At 45.6% G+C, this 24,125-nt stretch overlaps 2 protein-coding genes across 7 annotated transcripts in view; one reads left to right on the forward strand and one right to left on the reverse strand.

Moving 5' to 3' along the window:
* The window catches only part of LOC135388830 (gonadotropin-releasing hormone II receptor-like), a 774,956-nt gene that overhangs the window by 145,793 nt on the left and 605,038 nt on the right, over nucleotides 1–24,125 (forward strand). The gene's annotated exons all lie outside the window — the stretch shown is intronic.
* The window catches only part of LOC135388833 (oxytocin receptor-like), a 104,193-nt gene that overhangs the window by 55,697 nt on the left and 24,371 nt on the right, over nucleotides 1–24,125 (reverse strand). Inside the window, exons 2-3 of the mRNA XM_064618676.1 lie at nucleotides 22,022–22,523; nucleotides 18,838–19,846 (exon numbers count right to left, since the gene is read on the reverse strand). Coding sequence (XP_064474746.1) covers nucleotides 18,968–19,846; nucleotides 22,022–22,444 — 1,302 coding nt within the window. The 5' untranslated portion in view covers nucleotides 22,445–22,523 and the 3' untranslated portion in view covers nucleotides 18,838–18,967. The remainder of the gene's footprint in view (nucleotides 1–18,837; nucleotides 19,847–22,021; nucleotides 22,524–24,125) is intronic.

Here is a 24,125-nt window from a genome sequence, read left to right on the forward strand (position 1 = left end):
AGATGTTCATATTGTTGGGATCACCGTGAGTTTTTCTTCTTTTTAGGTAGTACACTAGATAATCATGTGCCAAGGAAAACCGAGACATATAGGGCAGGTTAAGTAGCGGCTCCGGAGCGCATGTAGTAGGTGATTCTTATAATTTTCAGTTTTTAGGATAGGGGGCGAATGCTACCGTCCGTTGCAAAGGGAAAAGCCGCAATATCCAACCGAACGCAACCCAATCCAATCCAATCCACAAGTCTGAGTACTTATCGCGCTTTCCATCCTCCTCTCCGGTTGGACCCACCTGCACCTTAATTAATCTTTTTAAGGGCTACGGACAGCCGGATCGGAAGATTGCTCTACCGGAAAGGAACATTCAGTGACACCCAGAGGCGTAGAGGCGCTTTGCACACACAACGCTCTCTTGGCTTAAAAACCCGTTTAGAAGAGACTCCGGAGCAAGAGGGACGGAGCGCGCTCTGCAGGGCTGCTACTTTTTTTTCTTTTTTTTTTTTACTTCGCATTCATTTTTAACACGTCACAGAGCACATTCGCTGCAGACAGCCAAAGCAAATCAGGCTTAACACAGGCTTAACAGGGCTTAATTACTTTCTCGAGCGCTCAGAATTGGTTTATATATATAAGCCGTCGAGTAGCTGAAACGTCATCAAGAAAGGTTCTAAATTAAACGAAATTTTATTAAGAATCACAAAAAGAAAAAGGCGAAAAAGAACCCTGCCTAATGGAATAAGCGCAAAAGGCGCTCCGTTGAAATTAGGCTGACGAAGAGTAATTCGCGGACGCTTGAAGCGGCTCGCTTATCCCTTTTAGGTGTCTAAGAGAGGAATTAATGGGCCGCCCGGAATGCCAGCTTGACGTGAACAATCTCGAGCAATGTAGAATATTTCAGTGAGTAATGGGAACTGTTTGGGCGAAGCGATATGACAGCTATGTTGAACGTTGCGTGCTCCTTTCACTGCGAAAAATGATTTCACATCCGCGGAGCAAATACATGTTGGTCCTAGCGGAACATCGAGGATTGGCGCAGCAATTGCCACTCGGTTTCAACTTAATATGAGTAAACAGATATGGAGATAGGAAAATAAATAAGATTATGCAGAGAGGTTATTCACACAACGTACGACCTGCATTCGTGGGCTTTCAGCTCGACAGCTAAAAGGAGCAAAAGACGAAGGGAGAGTCCTGCGTACGTAAGGAAATGTCAGACGCTGCTACGATGAGTTTGCCCAAGGATCGGGTAGCGCTCTCAAACTCAGGCGACGTGCTATAGATTTGCCTATTGACAAACGCAAGCAGGACCATTGTCGTTCGTGAACAGCGCAGTGGAACGGGACGTGTTCCGAGTCCACAGGTGTATCACAGGTGGGTTGATTTGGGAAGTTATTTTTCCTAATGCTATCCTTGACCTTGTCGCACCGCGAGGGCTGAAAAACTCTATAGCAGCTGTCACGTACCGACGACGCAATTGATCAGCAGCAAACGAAAAGGGCACCAAGCCGTCAGTGGTCCGTCACTGCTGCGCACGCTAGACCCGGAGCTGAATTTTACTATACCTTCAAAAACGCCCAGACACATAGAAACTCTCCTGCATCGTCTACGCCTGAATGTGCCCTATGGTCGCCAGTTTTTTCATAAAGTGGGCAAGGTGGACTCGCCCAACTGTTTACTGTGCGGGACAGTGGAAATTGTGTTGTCCTTTGGCGAATCTGCTGGCAGCGTAAATTTGCCAGACTACGGTGCTATGAACCGCGGGATCACAATGAGATACAGCCTTGCCAGAGCCGTATATTAAAAGGGAGTCTTGCCTTTAATGGGTCATGACTATACCTGAAGGTCCACCCACTTTTTTAGGCTTGTGACCAATGACGTCTTGAAATAGGGAGCACTATCAATCAACCTATCCTCACAATTTGTCCCCCGGTCCAATATGGGCAGCGCCATTTTGGGTGGCAAGTGGATTGGATGGGATTGAAATGGATACTTCTGGCGATCTGCAAAACTAGAGAATTTTTGGTGCAAATTTGATGAACGCCACCTAGGCTGCGCAAGGCACGTCGGGAATTGTCGTCTGCTTCCGTCGTTGTACCGCTGCCGGCAGAACCATTTTCTGGTACACAAACTGTCGTCGGTACGGTTTTTTAATTATGTACATGAACAGTTGGAATAAAAAAGGCAAGAATGTTTATATCGATAAGATTCAGTGATTAATTTCAAAATTGTACATCACAGCGCCGTTTTTGTTATGATTTCATTGTGATCGCCGTGTTCACTAGGCCTAACACCGACGACAAAACGTATTATTTTCAGTTAGATATTAATAGCGCAGCATCAGTTGAAACTGATTTCCGAGAAACTTATATGAGGATGTACATTTGCAGCGTAAAATCAGAGTAGTCTGTGAAATTTATTTGTCACGAAATTCCCCCTTCGCCGTGTTTGTTTTTTTCCACATTTTGGGTGGCTGTAAGGTGTCATGGCGACCCCCGTGGTAAAAAGCAAACAAATCAGAAGCCTGGAACTGTGATTGACAGGTCGAGCCTCTTTTTGGGACTCCTCCCAGTGGCCAGACTCCCTTTTAATATACGGCTCTGGGCCTTGCGAAGCCTGTATAGCGTTGAAGACAACCCTTCTAAGGTATGGTTAACCTACTGGATGGGGCCATTTTTGAGTGAATTCCTGCACGTGGCCGTTGACCCGCTAGCAGCGGTGGCACCGCAGCGTTTCCATGGAGCCGTTCGCGCATATCACCAAAAGCTGTCGTCGCTCGTTCCCGTCCGCAGCCCTGCATCTGCTTCAGCCTCTTCTATGGCAAAGAAGGTGCTAGAGAGCACTGTCATAACATGTACACGGTGTGAGAAGACGCATGGAGCATGCGGCAAACACATATTGTGGGCAGCTGTATGCGCCAGTCTCCCTGGATTTTTACGAGACATCATGTGGAGGTTTGCCTGGGGAAGTGAGTCAACTCGTGATGGGGTCTCCACTCATGGAACGTAACAACATCAGACGTTTATTCATACTGTACGCACCAGGAGACTAAACAGCGCGTTACCTTCGAGTGCCACGTTGCTCGACCATTCTGGAGCATAGTTAGACGGTCCACACGCATCTTGTGTCCTGTACAGTTCGACCATCGGCGGCCGCATCGACTGTCTTGCTCACCGCGTTAGGTGCTTCGGTGCCGTGGAAAGCTCGTTGCACTGCTGTGGCCCGACGTCAGCGGACGACCCCTATCTTCTTGTTACTTCGCAACGTGCGCGTTTTGCTCACCAAAATGTTATAGCATGAACTAGTCGCTTTCGGTGTGCAAGAGTTCGCGCGCAAATGGCCTCATCATCCTCCTATCTTGCTTCACAGTGGGTGTGTGACCGTTCCGCAACGTTATTGTAGTGGCGCTAGTGGGTTGGGTTGCGGACACTGAAGACGATGCGCGAGAGCTCGGCCTGGAGCCTTCTTCTGGCTGATTCGTCTGGAGACATAGGCTCCAACATGTATTATCTCGTCCCTAGTTACTCGTATTAAATCATTGTATGTTATAAGATAGAGTGCAATACAAATGTTGCCGGAGACTGGGCCGCTTCACAATTTCGCAGACAATTGCAAGCACTCAGGCTTTTAAAAGCGTAGCCGCAAAGCACGAGTACGGAGCATTTGTCTCAAAATCAAACTACTTAGTGGTGACATGCCGTTTACAGTGTCTATTATTACAGTCCGGTTCAGCCATTATCATTGCCTGCTCGTGCATCTCGGCATTCCGTCGCAATGGATGGAAGATTTCGCTAATCGCGCAGTGTCATGGCACAAAACGTAAGCCGTAACTATTGATAGGGACGAAACTGGCAAGAAGAAATCGAACAAAGGCGGGCACAGCATGCAAGAATACATGAAGGCATAGAGTATATACAGGGTGTTCCAGAAAACGTGTCATTGAATTATAATAAAAAAACTACACCACCTGGAGTCATGCGGTCAACGGCATTTGTTCTTACTGGGTTTTTGCCACCTCCTCATGCGAATGTCGTGTAACGTAAGTGTAATTAGCTTAAGTCGGAAATTTGCCTAGCAATGGTCACTTTTTTACCCCCCCCCCCCCAATGTTAAGAGCGTGTCTAATTTAGTCAAATTAATGATAATTGACAGGGATGTTCAGAAGCTATCCCATCGGAAAAAATAGCCGAACATCATGCACTACGGAGGTCACACAGAATAGCGCATGATGAATTTTTCAGCGCAATCTTTGTCAGTCCGACGAAAGGATGTTGGAAACCCAGCCCTCCCCGACATCGCAGAAAGAGATAAAACATGCACGGCTTATCACGTCCGACTTTCGCTGGGATAATGCTTTCCCTCTCCCAATTTTAGGAACTGTTGCTTTTTCTACTATCACTCTGTGGGCTGGCTTCGGAACCTCCTTTCGTCGCACTCAGAGCGATTGCGCTCAAAAAGTCATCGCACGCTATGGTCCGGTGCTCCGAAAAGCATGATATTCGGCTATTTTTTCCGATGGGATAGCTCGTGAATATCCCTGTGAATTATCATGAATTTGAGTGAATCCGGCATGCTGTTCATATTGGTGGGGTAAAAAAGTGACCTTTACTTGGCAAATTTCAGAGTTCAGTTCGCAAATATTTACGTACTTAAACTTGGAGTACATGACATTCACATTAGGAGGTGGCAAAAACCTAATAAGAACAAATGCCGTTGACCGCATGATTCTAGGTGGCGTAGTTCTTTTATTATAATTCAATGACACGTTTTCTGGGACACCCTGTAGATACCAGTCCAACGACCAGGAAGTCAGGGAGACGAAAACAGTCATACACCACAGTGTCAGTCAGAGCGGTTTCGATGGGGGAGACAGGGGCATACGCCCAGGGCGCCTTCCCCAGAGGGGCGTCACATGACAAGTCCTGGGAGCGATAACGTTGGCATGGCAGTTACGCTGTAGATATTTTTGTTATTCTGTGTTAGCGCCGCGAAGCAACTGAGGCTATGAGCGGCGTACAGATGGAGAGAGGACAGCAGGAAGGAGTGGGGGACAGGGGGTTAGTATGCGTCCCGGGCCGACTTCAGGGGGAACTGTGCAGACACTCGTCTGGACGGTCTTCGGAAAACCCAGGGAAAACCTCAGACAGCACATCATGTGGAAGGATTCGAACCCACCACCTCCCAGTCTTCAGCACCACCTTAACAAGCTGGACGCCTTAACCCGCTCGACCATGCTGCTGATGTTACGCTGTAGAACTTGGAATTCAGATTATAATTATCCTCTTCCACTTTTTGAAATTCGTAATTTTTTGGAGTCATCTGAAGCGCATTTATGCAACGAAGCAAACCATCCGTCATTCAGTGTGCGTAGCTCAAAATGACGGGTAAATATGTAAATTTTTGCCCTAAAATTTTATTTTTTCTTTATTATTATCGTGCAGTATTTTTAGATATTGCTTCTGGAGATGGGGATGCTTAAGCGGGAGTTGACCCCAGTATACCGTATACGGATGTGAATGCATGTGCGCGAGCCAAGAAGGGTCAACACATACCGTGTATTCACACGAGCGACATTGTCCCAGAAGCGGAAGATGCGAAAAGGGCCATAGCTTTCTGCTGTCACGTGAGCGCGAGCGCTCAACGTCGTGTCTTCACGTGTGCTGCTAACCGTGTGGAATATCCTGCTACACAGCCACAAGATATTCCGTAGCAGACGACACGAAAACACGCTGACGCTCCTCTCAGTCGCTGACGGTGTCGTCTGCGAAGTGTCGTATGCAAAGAGCGCAGTACGCCATTCCCGATATTCTCACCGTGTGAATGCTCAACATAACACGGGACGGAACTTCGGCTCTGTAAGCAGTGTTTTCGCTTTCTCTTCCACTAGAATATTCCGTGAGGATGTCGCTCGTGTGAATACACGGTAGTCTCCTCTATGTCGGAATGTGGCCCGCAACATGCGGACATTCAATCGTGTGGTCACTGCAGAGACTCCCTATTACGAATCAAGGGCCCAATAACGAACGAGAACATGCAACCCCGAGAAGTAAAGGAGAACAGCAAAGCCTCATATTTCCTTTCTCTCGTAACACAGAAAAGGGCAAATTAACTACCCAATTAGCCTATCGCGCAAGAACCAAGGAATCTCGTTACGGATTCCGGCTCCATATGGGTATCTTGACTACAGCAGAAGTGAAAAGAAAGCACCAACCCTCGTGCCTTCCAAGCTGATTGCGCATGCGTCCCGTCTCCTGGTATCCTCTTCACAGGTGGAGTGAACCTGACCCAATAAACAGCCCAATAATGGAACTTTATTATAAGCTTTGTGCCCAACGGCTCAACGGAGCAACGGCGCACGTCCTAAGCGCAGCATCCCTTATTAATCTGGGCAGGAAGTGAAGCGTCCTCGATGCAAGAGCCTCTATTCGGCTCAAAGCTTTCAGCGCAATGGTCGTGTACCTATACCGGTAGAAGTGCACCTGGTATATTTTGTTTCCATGCTCCTCAAAGCAGACGACGATTTATTTTCCTCCAGTCAAGGGGGCTTTTGATCTCTTTATTTCGATTCTGGTCGACGGAATATTTCAGTGATATATTGATAGATTCTCCCCCATTTCTTGGTGATAGCAGCTAAAAGCGAATGTGGATGCGATTTGTCCCCGCTTTGGAAGTCATCAAATCTTTCAGTTCAAGGCAGTTCAAGTTGTGCCTTTCGAGGTTCTCTTTCGGAGAGTGCATGCCATGAAAAATGTATGTGCCGTCACGCGCCAAGCGGAACATACGACGTACGCGATCGAAAATGTCGAAAAGACCTTCCGTTGCAATAATAAGTGTCTCCGAACGTTCTGCGACGGCAAGTGGTTTCTAATAGAGAGGTTGATAGAGAAGCTGAAAGCGTATCGCCCTGGATAATGATGCGGGAAATGTCAAAGCAGTGTGAGGAGTTTCATAATTTGGAAGGTCACATTCTTACAGAAATAAATGACCCGTATAGATAGTTAACGAGGGTGTCGTGCGCAACAAGTCTGTTCGTGACGAGGCGCCTGGATCTTTACAGCTTACTGGAGCTGGTGTCAGGGTTCTAGACAATTGAACTATGCGTAACAGCGTATAAGTTCGTACACAGTTCGTCTGCTGTCAGCTGTCTTAAAGTGCTGTCTTAAAGTCTTAATGTTGGAATAATGAAATACATGTTTAGATGAATGATTTTGCTAGTGGACCAAGCTATCTTTTTTGGTTGGTTTGCTGCAGATGGCTGAGAGGTGGCTTTTTGAAATTAATAACAGCAGAATCACTTATTTGTTAAAGGAACCAATGCCGTTTGGAACTGTGGCTATGAGCGGCGTACAGACGTGGACAGATGGAGAGAGGACAGCAGGAAGGAGTGGGAGACAGGGGGGTTAGTATGCGTCCTGGGCCGACTTCAGGGGGAACTGTGCTGACATTCGTCTGGAAAGTCTTCGGAAAACCCAGGGAAAACCTCAGACAGCACAGCCGGTGACAGGATTCGAACCCGTGTCACCTCCCAGTCTCTGCGTGGAAAGCGATCATCCTAACCACTATGCCACGGGAGCTGTTTTTTTTGTCATATTGTCATTAATATTTAAGGCTATCCTATTTCTAACTAACCAGTTTGATAGCGCCAAAGGTTTAGCTAATTAGTGGGGGTACATATCCCAAAGTTTGACAACTGAAGAATACACTTGCGCCGTCAGCGTACGCTATTATACTGTATCTGGAGCATTTCGAATAGATAATAAAATGGAGTTGGACCAATTGTTGGACCAACCTTGCCGGGCGCCATACCTAATTTCACGTAGCCTTGACGCGTAATCATGTAACGTGACGTTTTGCGATCAGAGTGTTAGGTAATTATCGAGCAGGCTTAGAGCTGTGCCACAAATAACATAATGTCATAGCTTTTGGGTGAGCATTTTCAATTTCATAGCAATTTCATGTTAGATGTCTCTATATGTGTACGCGGAGGTATCCTCATGTTAATTTCTAGCTTTGAGAAGCATAATGTCATAGTGGTGCGTAATCTGGAACTCGTTTGGCAACATTGTTCCTCCAACGTGAATTTCCGTCTCCTCACCGGTGCTCCTGGCGGTCTTATAATGTGGGGCTGGAAGTGGAGACCGGGAAGGAGCGCGCGTTGTCACAAGAAAGACGCCTGAGCTCTCGTCGACGTCACTTACGCTTGGAGAACCTGAAAATATGAAGAGGGGGAGGGGAATCTATTTATTTTGGCAGGATAGTATGAAGTTTCGCGGATTGTTCCTAAAATCCACAGGGCGGCATAGAGGATACTACATGATTATATTGCGGATGTTTTTTTGGTCGTTCCAATCACATCTGCGCATGCAAAGTGCATTCCATCGTTATCTGTACGCGAGTTGTTCGCGAATAACAAAGGCAACGTGCATGGACTTAAATTGGTATATTTTTCTGGCACCCCACGGTAACTCATCTTTGTGTGTTTGGGATGGGGAAGTGCCCTTACGTTTTGCTAGGAGTACCAGGAGTTGTCGTCATCGAAATCCGTTGGCACACATTTTGTGCTGTGTGATGTTGCGCTTCGGGTGTTGTGAAACTAGTGAAGCAAATAATGGGCTTAAATTGGCTTATGAGGCTGAGGTATTAGAGACGTACTGTACACAGGCTCAATCTTGTTTATTCAATCGGTGCTCTCTCGCTCGCACTGTTTCAGGCATCTTCATTTTGAATTGCGATTGAACTTAAAGGAAAAAAAAAACAAGCAGAAAGTGATACTGAATTTTAATGTATTACCGTCTTCACGAGGCGTCGGGACGCAAGCAAGTACGAAGGGCCCACTTTACTATATCGTCGCATTCGGCATACAACAGCCCAGCAACATTACGTCTCGTCGCTAAGACTGCAGTCTACACCTCAAGAGCATCTGCTCAGCATCGCTTTCAACAAACACATCCAAGAAGTCTAATCTGATTTTCAAAAACGAGATTATCCACCTGAACTTATTCATCAATCCTTTGTTAAATCCTGTACCGTAAATAGAGCGTCTTTATTCACCCCAAATACCTAAAACGAACAAAAATGATGTAATTTTCGGCACTACAAACCACGTACAAGTCACTCTGCAACGCCAATTCCATCGTTAAACGTCATATTAATATCCTTCACGGCGATGATAAGCTGAAAGAAAATTTCCCATCCGTTCCCGAGGTAGCTTTCCGACGATGTAGTAATTGGTGCAACATTCTTCCACCACGCAGCGCCAACCTAGTTGTTATTCTCGCGGGAGCATACGTTTTCAGACCTGTAAATTTGCCACTGCATGTGCTATTGCGCGCAGTACAACCTGTGACTTTTCATTCGAAATCCGCCAATCTCTTGTATTCATTCAACGTGTGTTATTTAATATCCTGCACCAAATGCAACATCCAACACAATGCAAAGGGGATTCTATGGCCATAAATTTGGTATTCACAATAACCGTCAATCTCTCGTTTCTATACACTTTAACCTGTACCTAATCATAACTTAGAAAACGATCTGAAATTGCTGTGTGGAAGCTAGGTTTAATACTGATATTAAACGTAAGAATAAGGAATCGTATTTAATATCTAGATTCAAATCTCTTAAGCCTCGCGGTCTCAATGTTAGCCCAGGTTCCTCCGCTCCACTCCTCCTGTTTAAGATGAGCCAACTTCCATCACCTCTTTGCCCCACGTGTCATGTACGAAGCTGACGTGCCACACATACTCCTTGCCTGCCAGCGGTACGAAGGTCACCGGTTCAGTCTCCGGCGTCGTCTCGCTCATCTAGGCCAGTGTTTCCCAAAGTGTGGTCCGCGGACCCCTGGGGGTCCGCGAGAGTGTCCGTGGGGGTCCGCAACCGTCTCTCACATTTCAGTGAGGATTTTCGTCCCCACAAACACGCGCTCGTACATGTTGCCCGATTTCCAAACACCCAGAACTTCCAAAATTGCTACAAGCATGCTTCAACGGCTAGCTTCTAATTTCTGATAGAAAAGTCCTGCAATGCACGTTTGTCCGCGTCATACACATACAAACAAGAAGAAGAGACCAGTGCGGAATCGTTTCTGAAGCTGTATTGAAAGCACGCAGCAGCTGACGAGGTTGCTGGTTATGCACTGGCTGTGACGGTGTGTGTGTGTGTGTGTGGGGGGGGGGGGGTCTGCGAATTGGTTTTCATCGCTTCCGGGGGTCCGTCACCGCCAAAAGTTTGGGAGACACTGATCTAGGCTACCGAGAGCTTTCCCTCGCGGTGCTACTTGGCCCTATACTCAGCACGCTGAAGTCACGTCTGCGCTGATACGATTCCTTCGGGAATCTAAACCCTTGGGCACTCTCTGATACCTCCTATATGACTGTCTGCAGAACGATTAGTGAAGGAACTGTCTTTTTCTGTATTTCTTCATAATTATCTGTGCCTCTGCTACTTTTATCTTCGTTTTGCTTGTTTGTTTGCTCTTGGGAATAGCCTACATCATGGCCAACCTTTCCCTTCTGTTTTCTGTTTTTTTTTTAGCATTAAACATATCCCCCTCCCTCAGGTTTTTTGCATCAATTAACACAAGCTTTTATTCATGTACCCTTGTTTAGCTGCTAACACGTGTACGATCTGCACAGACCTTCTCCATATGGATACGTATCCACCCTTCCGTCCAGATAGTCTCCCCTATTCCTCATACCCTTACAGCCTTTCTTCAGAGTTCACCATGGCCCCAATGCCCATTATGATGCATTTTCTAGTGGTTTCCCTTTCTTCCCCCTTCCCCTTCGTTTGGCATACTTATTGCAGGCATACTACATCTATTTCCTTGTTCTTTGGTTTGCCGTTCCCTTCCTTCCATTTTGTGCCCACATGATCTTGTTGTAACTGTACAATAAGTACCATTTCTTTTCGTGCATGGCGAAGTGTGGTACACCACGCGAAGCTTGTCCGTATTAACTCTTTAGAAAGCTTGAGTGTATTTTTTAGTGTTCTAAGACAGCAGAAGAGAGACGTACTGTTTGATCACTTCCCTGCGTGGAATGTGATAGTGCAGTGAAAGCACGCTTTACAAGAGGTACTACGGACTGACGCTTTGTCTCACTTCACTCCTAGTTTATAGAGACATTTAAGAAATTCTGCGCTGAGCATGTAACAAGTATAGGTAGATCAGCTTACCACAGGAAAAATAGTTTTGGTGCCAATAATGTGCTTATAAATACACTACATTACACTATTTAACATGTGCGCTTACGTTCTTCCGAATGTAGTCATGTCTTTATACTCTTTCCGTTACATTTTTTCGGCGCTACGCCTCCTATCACGGTACATTAAAGAGTTATTCCATGTAGAGGGCGCTGCATTCGTTAACGAAGTAAGAGTTTTGTCAACTACATCAACAGCATCATTTATTGCTTGTGAAATCACAAAATAATTTCGTTTTTACACAGGCGGCAAAATATACTGCTTGTCAGGTATCCCATACGAAATACACGAAATAAAGTTGTTGTGTAAAGTTTGACACCGACAGCAGAATTAAATTTTAATGAATGTACGCGATATTTTCTTTAATTACCCCAACAGGAGAACCACTTCAGCCCTTCTTCACTTGGTGCAGCAAGAGTGTAACTATTTTGGACTGTCCCACGTAGCGCTTGTAGAGGAGGCGAGGAGAGGCGATGACGGTGGCCTATCTCCACGCTCTTTTATGGCGGCTATAGAACTTTGGTACAACTGTGACTCGTGCTTTACAGGCTGTAAATTTCACGTTCCACTGCACCGCGTGAGAATGGACAGATGACCTTGAAACTCCAACGAGTCTCTTAGCGGCGGTGTTGTGTGACTGCTGTGTACAACGCAAGCCATACACGCAGTATTACCTTCAGTGAGCTTGCCTTGCTGTCAGCTACGCGTTATGCACGGAATGAGGCGTGCATTAGAAAAAGGGGAAATGCAGGCTAAGGCGAAAACCTTGTAGAAGCTCCAATATTGGCGCAGGTAGGATATTTGGTTATATGAAATACATTTTTGTATCCGCTGACGTCGGACGCCGACAAACAGCGGCAAAACGTTTACATTTGAAAATATTTACATTCGCGCAGAGACAGTATGTGGTTCCATGTGGGGAAAATGGGAAAAATGGGGGTACTGCTGATGATTGCCCAATAAGACCAAAACAGCTGTCCAGTACTGGCGCGGCGACGTTTGAGCAGTTACAAACATATATATAAAACAGACGCGCTGGGGGGTTACTTCATTCTTCATTGCCACGATTTATTTGTTGTTTTAATTAATTCTTTTTTGTTTTGACATGTGATTTGAGCCTTAGTTCAATGACTTTTTAAAACTGAATTTGGGAATGTGCCTCAGTGATTTGGTTGTGTAAGAAATAAGCGTATGCGTTTTTTACTCACTCCACACTCATGGCCTTTGCAGTTTCGAATATCTAGTCGGTCAGAAAAACGTGGGGAAAACCCTGGTTCGAGAGAGACTGAAAATAAGGTCGCAAAGGCTTGTGTGACACTGAAATTGTCCCATAATATATTGTTATCTCTCTTTTTCTCTACCTTACATTGATCGATGCTTGTGTGCCCTCTCCTTGTGGGACTGTACAGTTAGTGAGCGGCTGCCCTTGACTGACTGATTAAAAAGTATTTATATGTGACTCCCGACAAAGGGGCGGCGTCCATCGGATAGTTGAAGCCCTTTTTATTCTCCGTAAAGAATAAAAAGAGCTCTGATAAAATGAAGAGCTCCACTAACAAGACCGGCCCCTATGCACTTGAACTTTGAATACAAAACAGTGAAATAGCTGCATCGGTAAAACAAAACGAAAGCAAAGTAAACGTACTAGAGAGAGCGAGTTGAAACTTGTAAGATGTACTTTTGAAAGTCGCAACAGGAAGCTAACGGATCTTGAAGACAGGGAGCGTATATAAACAACATTATTCTATACGGCGTTCCTGAGGAGAAGGCTGAAACAAGACAGGACCTTGACAGCATCGTAATAGAGGGAATACTTGAGGAGCACCTTAACGTGAATGTTAGATCGCTCTAACGCGTTCACCGACTTGATAGACCGGACACTAGCGAGTATCGGCCTGTAATTCTCAAACTGCATAATCACAATGAAAAGCTGGACATTAAGTGTAATTACCCCAAACTAAAATGAACAAACTTCACTGTTACCCAGAAAATAAGAAGGATATACTTGTGGGAGCCTGAGAAAGATAGTCGAAATGACGGAGACAAAGTAAAACTTATTCATGATAAGTCAGGAGTCATAGTCGCGATTTATTTGTTGTTGTTGTTATTCATGATAAGTTGATTATAAGCAATATCCATATTTTTTATTTACCAATCGATCAATCTTAACAACCAACAAACAACAATACGTTTGCTTGGGTAACGAGAATTACTTTCTACGATACTATTACTTCTGAAACGTGGTTGCTGATGTTTTAAGTCATGAGGTCTTTCCGCCTAATTAATTACTGAATTATGAGAAAGGCCAGAGACAGGGAGGGAGGTGGTGTAGTCATTCTAATTAAAAACGTTATTCAATGTACTTCCTTGCCTGAGTTCCAGATACATGAAAGCGTATTTTGTGTCCTCTCCCTTTCTCTAATTAACGTTCTTGTAGGAGGTGTGTACCGAACTCAAAACGCCCCTCTAAGTCATCTCGAGAAACTGGACGAGTACCTTTCCAATCATGTCAAAGAAAGAACTAACGCAGTATTGGGTGGGGACTTGAACCTAACAACTATTAACTGTCCATGCACGCATGCATGCATGCACAACAACAACAACAACAAATACACTGATGATGAAATTATGCTTCACGTATCCTTAAAGTACAATTTACGGCAAACAATTTACGGCTATATACCTGTCTGCATGCAAATAAAGGAAATACTATACCTAAATCTAGTTCTTCTGAGCCATACAATGTCTTTTCATGGTATTACTGTGTATGATGGCAAATCTGCCACAGAACGGTATCTTCAAGCGTTGATGTACCACGTAACGTCAACACTGGTAAAGTTGTACCAGTTTCTGTTCGCGATATTTTTCTCAAGCTGATGATGTCGATATCTAAGATTTCCTTGGTGATTAATTCGTGATGTTTAATGAGGGTTCAGATATAGAAAGCGGTAACATTTTAAGATTGCCAACACATGCCTAGTCCTCAAGAAAAGACAGGGCACCAGAAGCAACAATCCTTGGGTCACTCGAGAAATCATGCACATCATAGAACCAGCTAAAGCGCTAACGAACCATCACTGAACCAGCTGCCGCAAGCTAAACCGTAAACGACTACGTAAAAATCAAACTGAAGTTGCTGGTTTAAACTTTTACGGAAGGAACTTAAGAAGTCTAAGCGATACTACTTCAATGTGACCCTTGAGAGCTTCCGAAAAAATTAACCTGGAAAAATTTAGCGCTATCCTTCACCCCCCCCCCCCCAAGCTTTAAAGTGCAACACCTAAGCATTAGAGATGAATTAAGGTCTGGACGCTTACACTTCGCGACTGAATAAAAACACGGAAACTACTGTTTATTAACGTACAAGCTTTCTTTCAGTAGTCTGCGTTTCGTCAGGTACAAAAGTGATAAAGAGCTGATATCTATATATAACATATACGAAGTGGTCATGAAGTTATGACTTCTGTTGACCGCACTTGACGAAGTTTCTACATTTCTCGATTACTTAACGATTGAGTTTAACAAGTATTTTCAATCAGTATTTTGCAATGGCTTTGATAATGTTTGTATTCCGAAAGTGTAACTGGGTGGGGGGATATATTTATTAAGAAAAAAAAGAAAGGAATGGTTAGCCAGGCAAAGAGCCGGCTTGCTATTCCACAAAAACAAAGGAGAAAGAAAAAAGATACGGAAAAGCAGGAAAAGAAAAAGAAGAACGAAAAAGAAGGAAAGAAAGGAAAAGGAAAGAAAGAAGAAAAAACACACTAGAACAGTGGTTACATGCAGTTCATGAGCCCTGAGGCTCTGAGGAAACTGAGGAGAGCAGCAGTGACAGCCCACTGGTTGGGGTGCAGGATGGGGAGAAGGAGAACGGCCAAAGAAAAGTCGTTACAGCCAATCAGGAGCAAGTGGATGTTTCACACAATGAATGTCTAAATATCTTGGAGTCATATTACCCACTTGTCACTTTTTGTCGACACTTGTCGACATTTCCCAGTGATTGATTGAAAGCTGAAATAATTCCGGTGCACAAAGACAAACACGACGTATCTAATTACAGATCAACTTCCCTGACTGTGTTGAGGCGGCAAAATGTTTGAACAGATTATTTACCGTCCTTTTACCAATCAAAAAATCAATCAATCAATCAAATACTTGACTACAATGCACCCTGCAGCTAGTTGAGACTGTACATTACGTATCGGGTGCAATGGACAGAGGGTACAAGTTGATGCACTATCTCTGGACTTGTCCAAGGCTTATAGTGTGTTGCATAATCGGCTGTTTTAATAAGTTAAGTGAGCTTAATATCAACGATAGCACTGGATAAATGTATATCTGCACAACAGGACACAGTACGTTAACATTCATGGTATCTCGCCCACACAACTTGCCGTCACGTCTGGGGTGCCCCAGGATTCTGTCTTGTGGCCCTTGCTCTTCCTTGTATACGTGGCCTCGCATGTATACAACCTCGAGTTGTAGCTCGCCTTTTTGCAGATGACTGTTTACTGTACACAACAGTGGATTCCGCCGCTCATAATCAAACCTTCCTTCAGCTGAGCCCTGACAACATTACATCCTATTGCGCACCTCACAGTCTGAGAATGAAAATTGTTTCCACGTCATTCACTAGGAGGGGATGTTTACTACAATTCAACTATGAAATAGAAGGAACCTCAAGCAAACGTCACCCCGTGTTAAGCTAAGTGCTTATCAAACTTTATGTGCGTCCTGCACTAGAATATGCCGGGTCTGTACAGGACCCCCTCCCTCTCCCCCGCGAAACTACTCACAGATAAGCTTTCAACAGATACAGAATCTGTCGGTTCACTTGAATAATTGATTACGAAACTGTACCGCAGAACGGAGTCAGTTGGGGCACTATTGCACGATGAAAACCTGCCCACTTCTTGCAGAGCGACGTAAAAATATTAAGTGAAAGCTTCTGCACCAAATTTATCTCACTCTTGTAAAAGTTTCTAGGGAAGCGTATATAAAGCCTGTAAGCTGAAGAACTCCTCGTGCTAACTACACGGACAATATAGTACTATCTTGTATGACACAGATAAACACTCTTAAAATTCTCTTTGTCAAAACAATACAACAGGAGAATCGCGAATTGTTTTCTCCGAGCCTCCAAACGTTGAAGTATTTTGTAAATCATTCTACTAGATGCAATGGTCCTACATCGTTAGTGGTCTAATACTAGTTTAACGTCATTAGTGTTTGTAGTGTCTTCGTGTTATATATTTTTGTTGTCATATGTACTTGATGTGTGTATGAGACTGATGTATGTAATGTCCCTATTTAATGTTTTGGTGAATTACATTGGGGGGGGGTATTCTGTATTCCTGGTCCTGTAATAGCCCTGACAAGGCCCGACAGCATTATTTAATAAATAAATATAATATAATTAATGCGGCGCAAATGCGTTTGCATTCAGCCGACCCACCCACTACCACTATCCACCCCTATCCACCTCTAACTATCACTAACTGTTACTAGCTACACAGCCACAGCAGCGGCGCAAGCCTTCTTCCACGCCGGCAGCATATTTTGAGACGCTGCTTTCGCTCTTCCTCCGTCTCCGGGTAGCATTCTGCTCAATGAGCGGAAGTCATCCCTATATCATCGTCATCATGTATCTCTCTCTCTCTCTCCTCCGTCTCGTTCGCTCGCTTTCAGCGCCGAGCAGCGGCGTCCGTGCCTGACGTTTTGTTCCTCGGTTTCGACAGCTCGTCGCGTGAGCTCAGAATCTGTCTTCTTTTGGCGCCCACTTGGCTAGGCACTCGTACTCTTTTCACACTCCATTGTGTACTTCAGCCCATACGCGCCTTGCACACCCGCAAGTTGAGACTCCCCGGCGCGCCGCCAAGACCGCTTCCGCAGACGTGCTCCTCTCCCTGACGTCACCCGCAGAGTCAGGCGTACATTGGTTTCCCCTCCGTGACCCACTTTCCCCTACTCAACTCTCCACCGCCCTTCTCCTCTCTCACGCGGCGTACTTCCCTCTGCACGTTTTGACCGGATCGACACCGACACTTTTCCTTGGAACGCCGATTCTAATGCTAACGCATTAATAAAAAACACTTCATAGAGTGGACAGATGAATGTAGAACGAAGTCTCGAAGGGGAGCTTGCAATTTCGATGTCTCTGTCATGCGTGATGATAAGTTCAGTAAAGTTCGCTTTTATCAAGTACAAACAACAAAAACAAACATGGTATTTGCGAACTTTTATGACACCCTTCCCATGGCTCTCGTAGAGTAACTTGTTCGAGGTTTTTATTTGTTTCGAGTACACAGAGCCGTAGAAAGAGGCACCTTTATTGTAAGCCAGCAGGAAGTTTGCACAGCGCTCGCCGTTTTACTTCCAAATAATTGATGCGATACTTTTATCGAGCAGTAATCCTTTGTGTACTCACCAGAGAGGGCGGCTTTGCCTTTGGGTACACGCTTTAAAGCCTGATCGTGCATGTTAGTCACAGGACTGCTAATTAAACACCCTGTATATGTCAGTACTTTGCGATAAGAGACTCTCTGCTCCAAATCAGAATGCAACCTGCATGCGCTGCAGTGTTGGAATTTGGTCATTAATTATCAAAGATGAAATGGGAGACGTGTTCTTTATGCTTTTGTTTTATTTTAATGTCTTGGCGCTAGCTTGAACTCGGAAATCCACATGCTATAAACAATTTGGCTTTGCGATATAGGTTCGAGAGCTGTGTCGTCAATGACTGAAAGACTTTATCAACGACCAGTAAGTCTCTGCTGTATACATACAAAAAGCGCTAACAATACGACGAACACAGATAGATGGAGAGACACACACAAGCGCTGCTCACCTCTAACCCTTTTACCGAAACTGATCATTCCTGTTTATATACACCCCCACCACCAATCAGGTTAATTACTTACCGTCCGACGTTTTCAGGTACCCTATGTCCTTGCCAAGGCGATAGATTAGACGCTTTTTTTTTCGAATAGCAAGCCGGCTCTTTCTCCGGCTAACCTTTCCTTGTATCTTTTTAATAAAAATAGCCCCCCCCCCCCGAGCTCCAATTCTTAACCCTATTCGCTTTAATGATATCACGCGGGATTCTGTTGGGGCACCTGCCAATGCACACACACCGAGCTTTTCGTACCAGAAAGGGAGTTCGTCACCTTTATCTTGGCGTGGCATAAACCTCATATGCACCGCTGATGTATCCAGTCATTTTAGTTTAGGAAGAAAAGAAAAATATGGAGATGCTAGTCACGACAGGGTCGACCAGTTACTACTCCAATAGACTTGTAGATAAGGGAACCGCATGACCACAAAAGACAGAACGACACCAGTTTGAACAGCAAACCTTGAGACATTTAGTGGTTGTATCGTTGACTCTGAGATTAGCCACAGAAGATTGAGTCCTCACGTACCTAAACTTCTAACCTTCTTCTACCATACTTAATGGTCACAGCAAAAAGGCTACTATACACGCCTTCGCACAAGGGCGGAATGACGTTAACGTGTCACGTCGTAGGGAAAGTAAATCGGTTTCCGAAGCCAGCCACTTACGAAAAATAGTTTCACATATCGGCAAATGGTCGTCTTCTAACGTACCACAAAGTGCGTAACATAAAGACCACTTCCACTTACTTGTTTTAAAATTGGAAGAGGCAATGCTCCCACGTAGTCTTTGTCACTCACTGGATCACGGGTGCACTAAACGTGACCGTTTTATGTGGCCTCTTTCTCAAAGCCAAGTCCTTGCCTTTGCCGTCCCGTATCATAACGATGAGGCATCGCTCGGCTTCTTTGAAGGCTCGCAATTTATATGACAGTTCACGTTCAGCACTGTAGTACACGTTCTAACTCCATTTACGCCTCGTCCGTTGGTCACTGTAACCGTCACCAGAGGGAGCTTACTCGTCGAACCAATCGGAGGAGACGAGGAACCGTGCGATGAGTTACCATTGGACGATCGCAGGCGACTCACCCAGCGGTAGACGATTGAGTTTTTAGCATTCGCAACACAGTGCGACCAGAAGCCACAGTGCTGTCCTCTTGCCGACTGGAAGAAAAGGTAGATGTAGGGATTGAGGGCGCTGTTGCTGGCGGAAATCACACCGAACAAGGCAACAATGTTGGGATCGAGAACCCCGGGGTTGCCAAACGCGAGGATCATTTCTTGAATCATGTACGGAACGTTGGTGATTATGAAGGCCAAGAACACCACGACGGTAATTCGAAGAGTTTTCACTTTGGCACGCGGAAGTGCCGACCCGGTCTGTTGTCCCATTTTCGCACTGTTGGCGCCCTGTCGCCAAATGCTGAGCAGAATGCCGGTGTAGAGGGCGAACAGGAGCAGGAGAGGTCCAATGAAGACCATGAAGAAGACGAAGCCCATGTAGATCTGCCGATGAGACAGCGGCGTGTCGCCCCCGTAGAAGATGGACGCACAGTAGCATTTACCCGGAGACACTTCGATACTGTGAAACACGTAGAAGTTCGGTAGCGATGGCAACAGGGCCGCGATCCACGTTCCGATAGCCAGTCTCCAAGGGTCTGGGCTTGGAGCCAGTGGTGTCACTATTGCTATGTGTCGGTCGAGAGCGATGCTGACCAACATGTACGTTGAAGATACCAGAGCGAACGTCTGGAGCACCTGCAAAATCAAGGCGTCATCCTTTTTTAAAAAGAACACTCCTGTATTGAAAAAGAATCACTGTTGAGGGGGAGGGGGTATGCTTATTGATAAAGAAAAGGAAGAAAGGAAAGGTTACACTGTTGAGGCTTTTGCAAACCAACCATGGGTACACTCTTAGAAATGAACCTCACGGCCTAGCACGCTGCTAGCCAATGATATCGTTATCTGCCCTGATTTGTTGAAAACGGGAGGTGTACGCCCTTTTTGTGACAATTACGAACAGAAGTGTCACAAAAAAGTCGTACGCCTCCCAGTCTCGACGGTGCAGTACCTCCTACTCTCGACGTGACATGGCCAGCGCGGTAAGCACTGAGGCACGCCAGCTGGTTCCTGTGTTCCGTAAATTGTCCCAAGCTGTACCTATTTGCCAATCCGGAGCGGCCTTCGTATGCTTGTCTCTGCGGACGGGCGCTCTAGGACGCTGTGACCAATTAACTCTGGGAAAATATCAACCGCGACTTCGAAATTCATTGGAAGCATCCCCATATCATCGTCATCGTGTATCTCTCTCTCTCTCTCTCTCTCATTGGAAGCAGAAGTGAGAGCACAGTGAGAGCTTAGGGTACATTTATGCTGCAGCATCGCTGCTCGCTGCTCGCTGCAGCTTCAAGCACATCGCTGCTCGCATAACCGCTAGGGTGCGTTTACCCTGCAGATTGCTCAAGATGCTGCTCGCTTTCGCTATATCAGTCGCCTAGCAGCGTTCACTGTGGAAGGATGGAAACGAGGAAAAGTGGGAAGGAGGAAACCGACTTCATCACAACCAATCGCAGGTCGGATTTCAAGACGCCAGTCATCAATGATACCAGGAAGACAAACATGTTTACATTCCTAGGTGCAGCGAGCAGAGCGGCAAGCAGCGGCGAGGATAAGCGAGCAGCCAGGCTGCAGGGTAAATGCACCAACAGAAAGCTCTGTGTTTGACCTGTCATCGCCAGAAGTCAGGTAGTCCCCGGGCATGTTCAAACATGTTTGGCAGCATTGTTGTGGCGATGATCATGGCGTGCATCTTTGGCAAGCAGCGATGCTGCAGCATGAACGCGCCCACAGAGATACATGTGTTTGTTTCGTCATCGCCAAACAGCGATGTGCCATGTGCCAGCAGCGATGCTGCAGCATAAATGTACCCTTATGCTTTGTGGGCGTCATCGCAATCGCGAATCCTGCATGATGGAATTTCACGTTACAGGTCATCTACGCTATTTTTTACGTTGTAGTGCCATTATATGCACACTTGTAGGTAACATTTCCTTGAGCATGAGGAGGAGAAAACAAGAAACTCAAACCAGCAAAAAAAGAAAAGAAAAAAGAACTTTTGTTACACAAGAAGGCACTGTAGGTATGAGAACGAAGATTCGCCAAAAAAGGCGTCTTCTCTCTTGAGCTCTTGTCTGTATGTCTTGTAATCATACTAAAGGAAGTGTATCTACAAGTTGATTACATCAGCTCGCTTGCCTCTTACTTCTTTGCTCAACATTATTTATGCACATGTCATAGCGAGGCACCATTTTTTGGAATTCGTACATCATAAAATGACTCTATTTCTCATGGAACATATGTGCCCGTGGCTGCTTTCACATTGGTTATCTCCACTAAACATTTATGAGGTAAACATCAATCTTCATCTTCTTCATCGTCATCTTGTATGTTTGCGAACCGTCTGTCCCCGTAAACTTTCTCTTCTTAAGTGTCAAACGATCGTTCACTAAGGATGGTTCGAAACTTGCCATGCATTTTTTTCACATTCTACATTAAAGTTCATAAACCATTCCCTTCCCAGTGGATCGTTCAATGCATTCTCTCCACACACTTTACAACACTAATGAGGAATGCCTGCAGGTTTAAATTTCTTTGCATTCAACAAACTGATACTATTTTTGTTATGAAATCATTGTTTCCTCAAGTGCTGCACCAGAGAAGCGATAATGACAGACGACCCTGTGTTTACAAACATTTCACGTCACGAGAAGACTAGTTCGAGGTGATATTTATTGCTGTGGTTGGCAAGAAGCGGGAAAAACGCGTCGGCTGATTGGCTGTTATTGGCCACCAGCATGCTTTGTGCGGTGGCGTTACGTAATCAATGACGTAAGGGTGCATGTCGCTTATAGCAAACACGAAAACACCACTGGCCTTGAAGAACCTGCAGAAGACATCGCCGGCAATCCACAAACGACCCATGACTTCCCAGACGACCTGCGATGTCATTGTGACGCAGGCGATGAGCAAGTCGGCGATGGCTAGGTTGAGAAAGAGGACGCGAGCCTTGGAGACTCGACGATGGCGTCGGTTCAACAGCAATTTCCAGCAGACGACGCTGTTGCCGAAGACCGACACCACGATCATGGTGATGATGATGCCGACGCGGACCCGTTGGTGGTACTGGGGACCCATGACGCGGTCTTCGTCGATCAGGGAAGGGTCGGAGAGGTTTTCTGGGAAGGTGATGTTTAAGGGAGGGGACAGAGAGGCTAGGGTTAGGGTGTACGTCTGAGTGATGGGCTGGAGTCCGTCCACAGGGGAGGTCTCTTCGTGTGCCATTTCTTCGGGTCTCATGCTGAACGCGACGACTGGGCTTCTAAGGGCCTCTGTTCTGGGCTGTTTGGTGAACCTCTGGTAACGCCAGTCTCTTGAGCTGCATGAAGAAATATCAGACAAAACGGCGATAAAGCGGGCGAGGCGGTGGTTACGGCAGTGGCAGATTCAAGGGGGGGGGGGGATCGCCCGGCAATAGGCTAGGTTACACATTAGCTTTCCTCCTCTCCCCTCCCCCGTTCAGGGCTTCGACAAAGAAACCGCCCCCCTTCCCCCCAGAAAAGCGAGGGTCTGGATCCGCCTCTGGGTTACGGTGATCCATTAGTAGAACCCCGAGACTAGGGAAGAAACGCAGATATGACACAACATCTGGTGGAGATGTTGTCTTGTATTGTCGTGTCTGCGTTTTCCCTCCAATCTCAGGGTTCTAGTAATGAATTAACCTCAAGCAGCACAATGTACTGAAAGTCGAGTGCAATAGGGGTGGACGGGTAGGTGGAAGGCCTTGAACGGGATTCGTGAAACTAAACAACATTGATAAGACATACCGTCCACCCCTATTGCACTCGACTTTCAGTACATTGTGCTGCTTGGGACGTATCAGATGTTATCAGATGCGGGTCAATAGCAAGGTGTTTATGTTTCGTTGTACTGTTAGATTGTGCGGAATTCCTTGTGGGTTGTTTCATTCATGTTCGGTGTTCTTTGACTCAGTGTTCACCGACAGTTTATCGTCAGGTTTCTAGTCGTATTGCAACAGCACGTGTCTTTGTCCTTGCTGACGGAAGTATGAACAACAACTTTATTTTGAGAAGATGAATGGGAGTATCATGGCCAGGAGCGATACGCTACCCCAATGCTGGTGGTGATATGGGGAATGAAATAATGAACCCATTCAGGTTAAGGATCGAAGTCTGATGACCGAAGTATGACTCGCACATTTACGTCACGATTCTTGAGCAAGTAGTGATATCGTGGTACCCGATAGTAGTTCCCCTTCGGCAAATGTATCTGTATTTCACGTTTGCAACTGGAAAGTAACTCTTATGAGGGTGGAATGCACGAACAGAGGAACACAGCACAAGTCTCGGGGTGCCTAAGGCATGATTTTTCAATCTTTCCAAGTTGGCAACGTCCACGAGTTTGGGTAAAAAAAAAAAAAAATAACATAACGAACAAGCGTCTTGTGTTGTGCTGTTCGTTCCCGTGTTCCGTCCATTTATCTTTTTCCCAAAGCTCAGCTATATGTTTTTATCAACGTCACGTTTAACGTCACGTCGCGTTGTTCACGTAACGTCACCATGAAACATTGATGTCTGGTCGAGACACACTGTTAGCGCCGACCCAAGATCGTGTCACTTCCCTGCGCCGGGCTGAGGAGCTCCAAGTAGAGTGAAACAGCTGTCCTCGGCTGGGAGTGCACGATCGAATTTTATATATACAGGGTGTTTCACCTAAGGTGATAAAAAAATTCTAAATGGCTACGTACTCGGCTACCGGAGGATTGTCGGACTTTCGGCAATTACCTTCTGGAAACTTTTGCCCCCATTGAGGAAGGCTTTGGACAATTTTTAATTCCGGGAAATTTATGTTTTTCAATTGAACTTTGAAAATTGCCAAGCGAACCTAAGTTTTTTTAAACAGAAATATGAAGTCCTCCACGGATAACTACACACCCAAGCGAAAGTATGCACAGTATCGC

The sequence above is a fragment of the Ornithodoros turicata genome, chromosome 3 (genome assembly GCF_037126465.1).
Source record: "Ornithodoros turicata isolate Travis chromosome 3, ASM3712646v1, whole genome shotgun sequence".
NCBI classification, from domain to species: Eukaryota; Metazoa; Arthropoda; class Arachnida; order Ixodida; family Argasidae; genus Ornithodoros; species Ornithodoros turicata.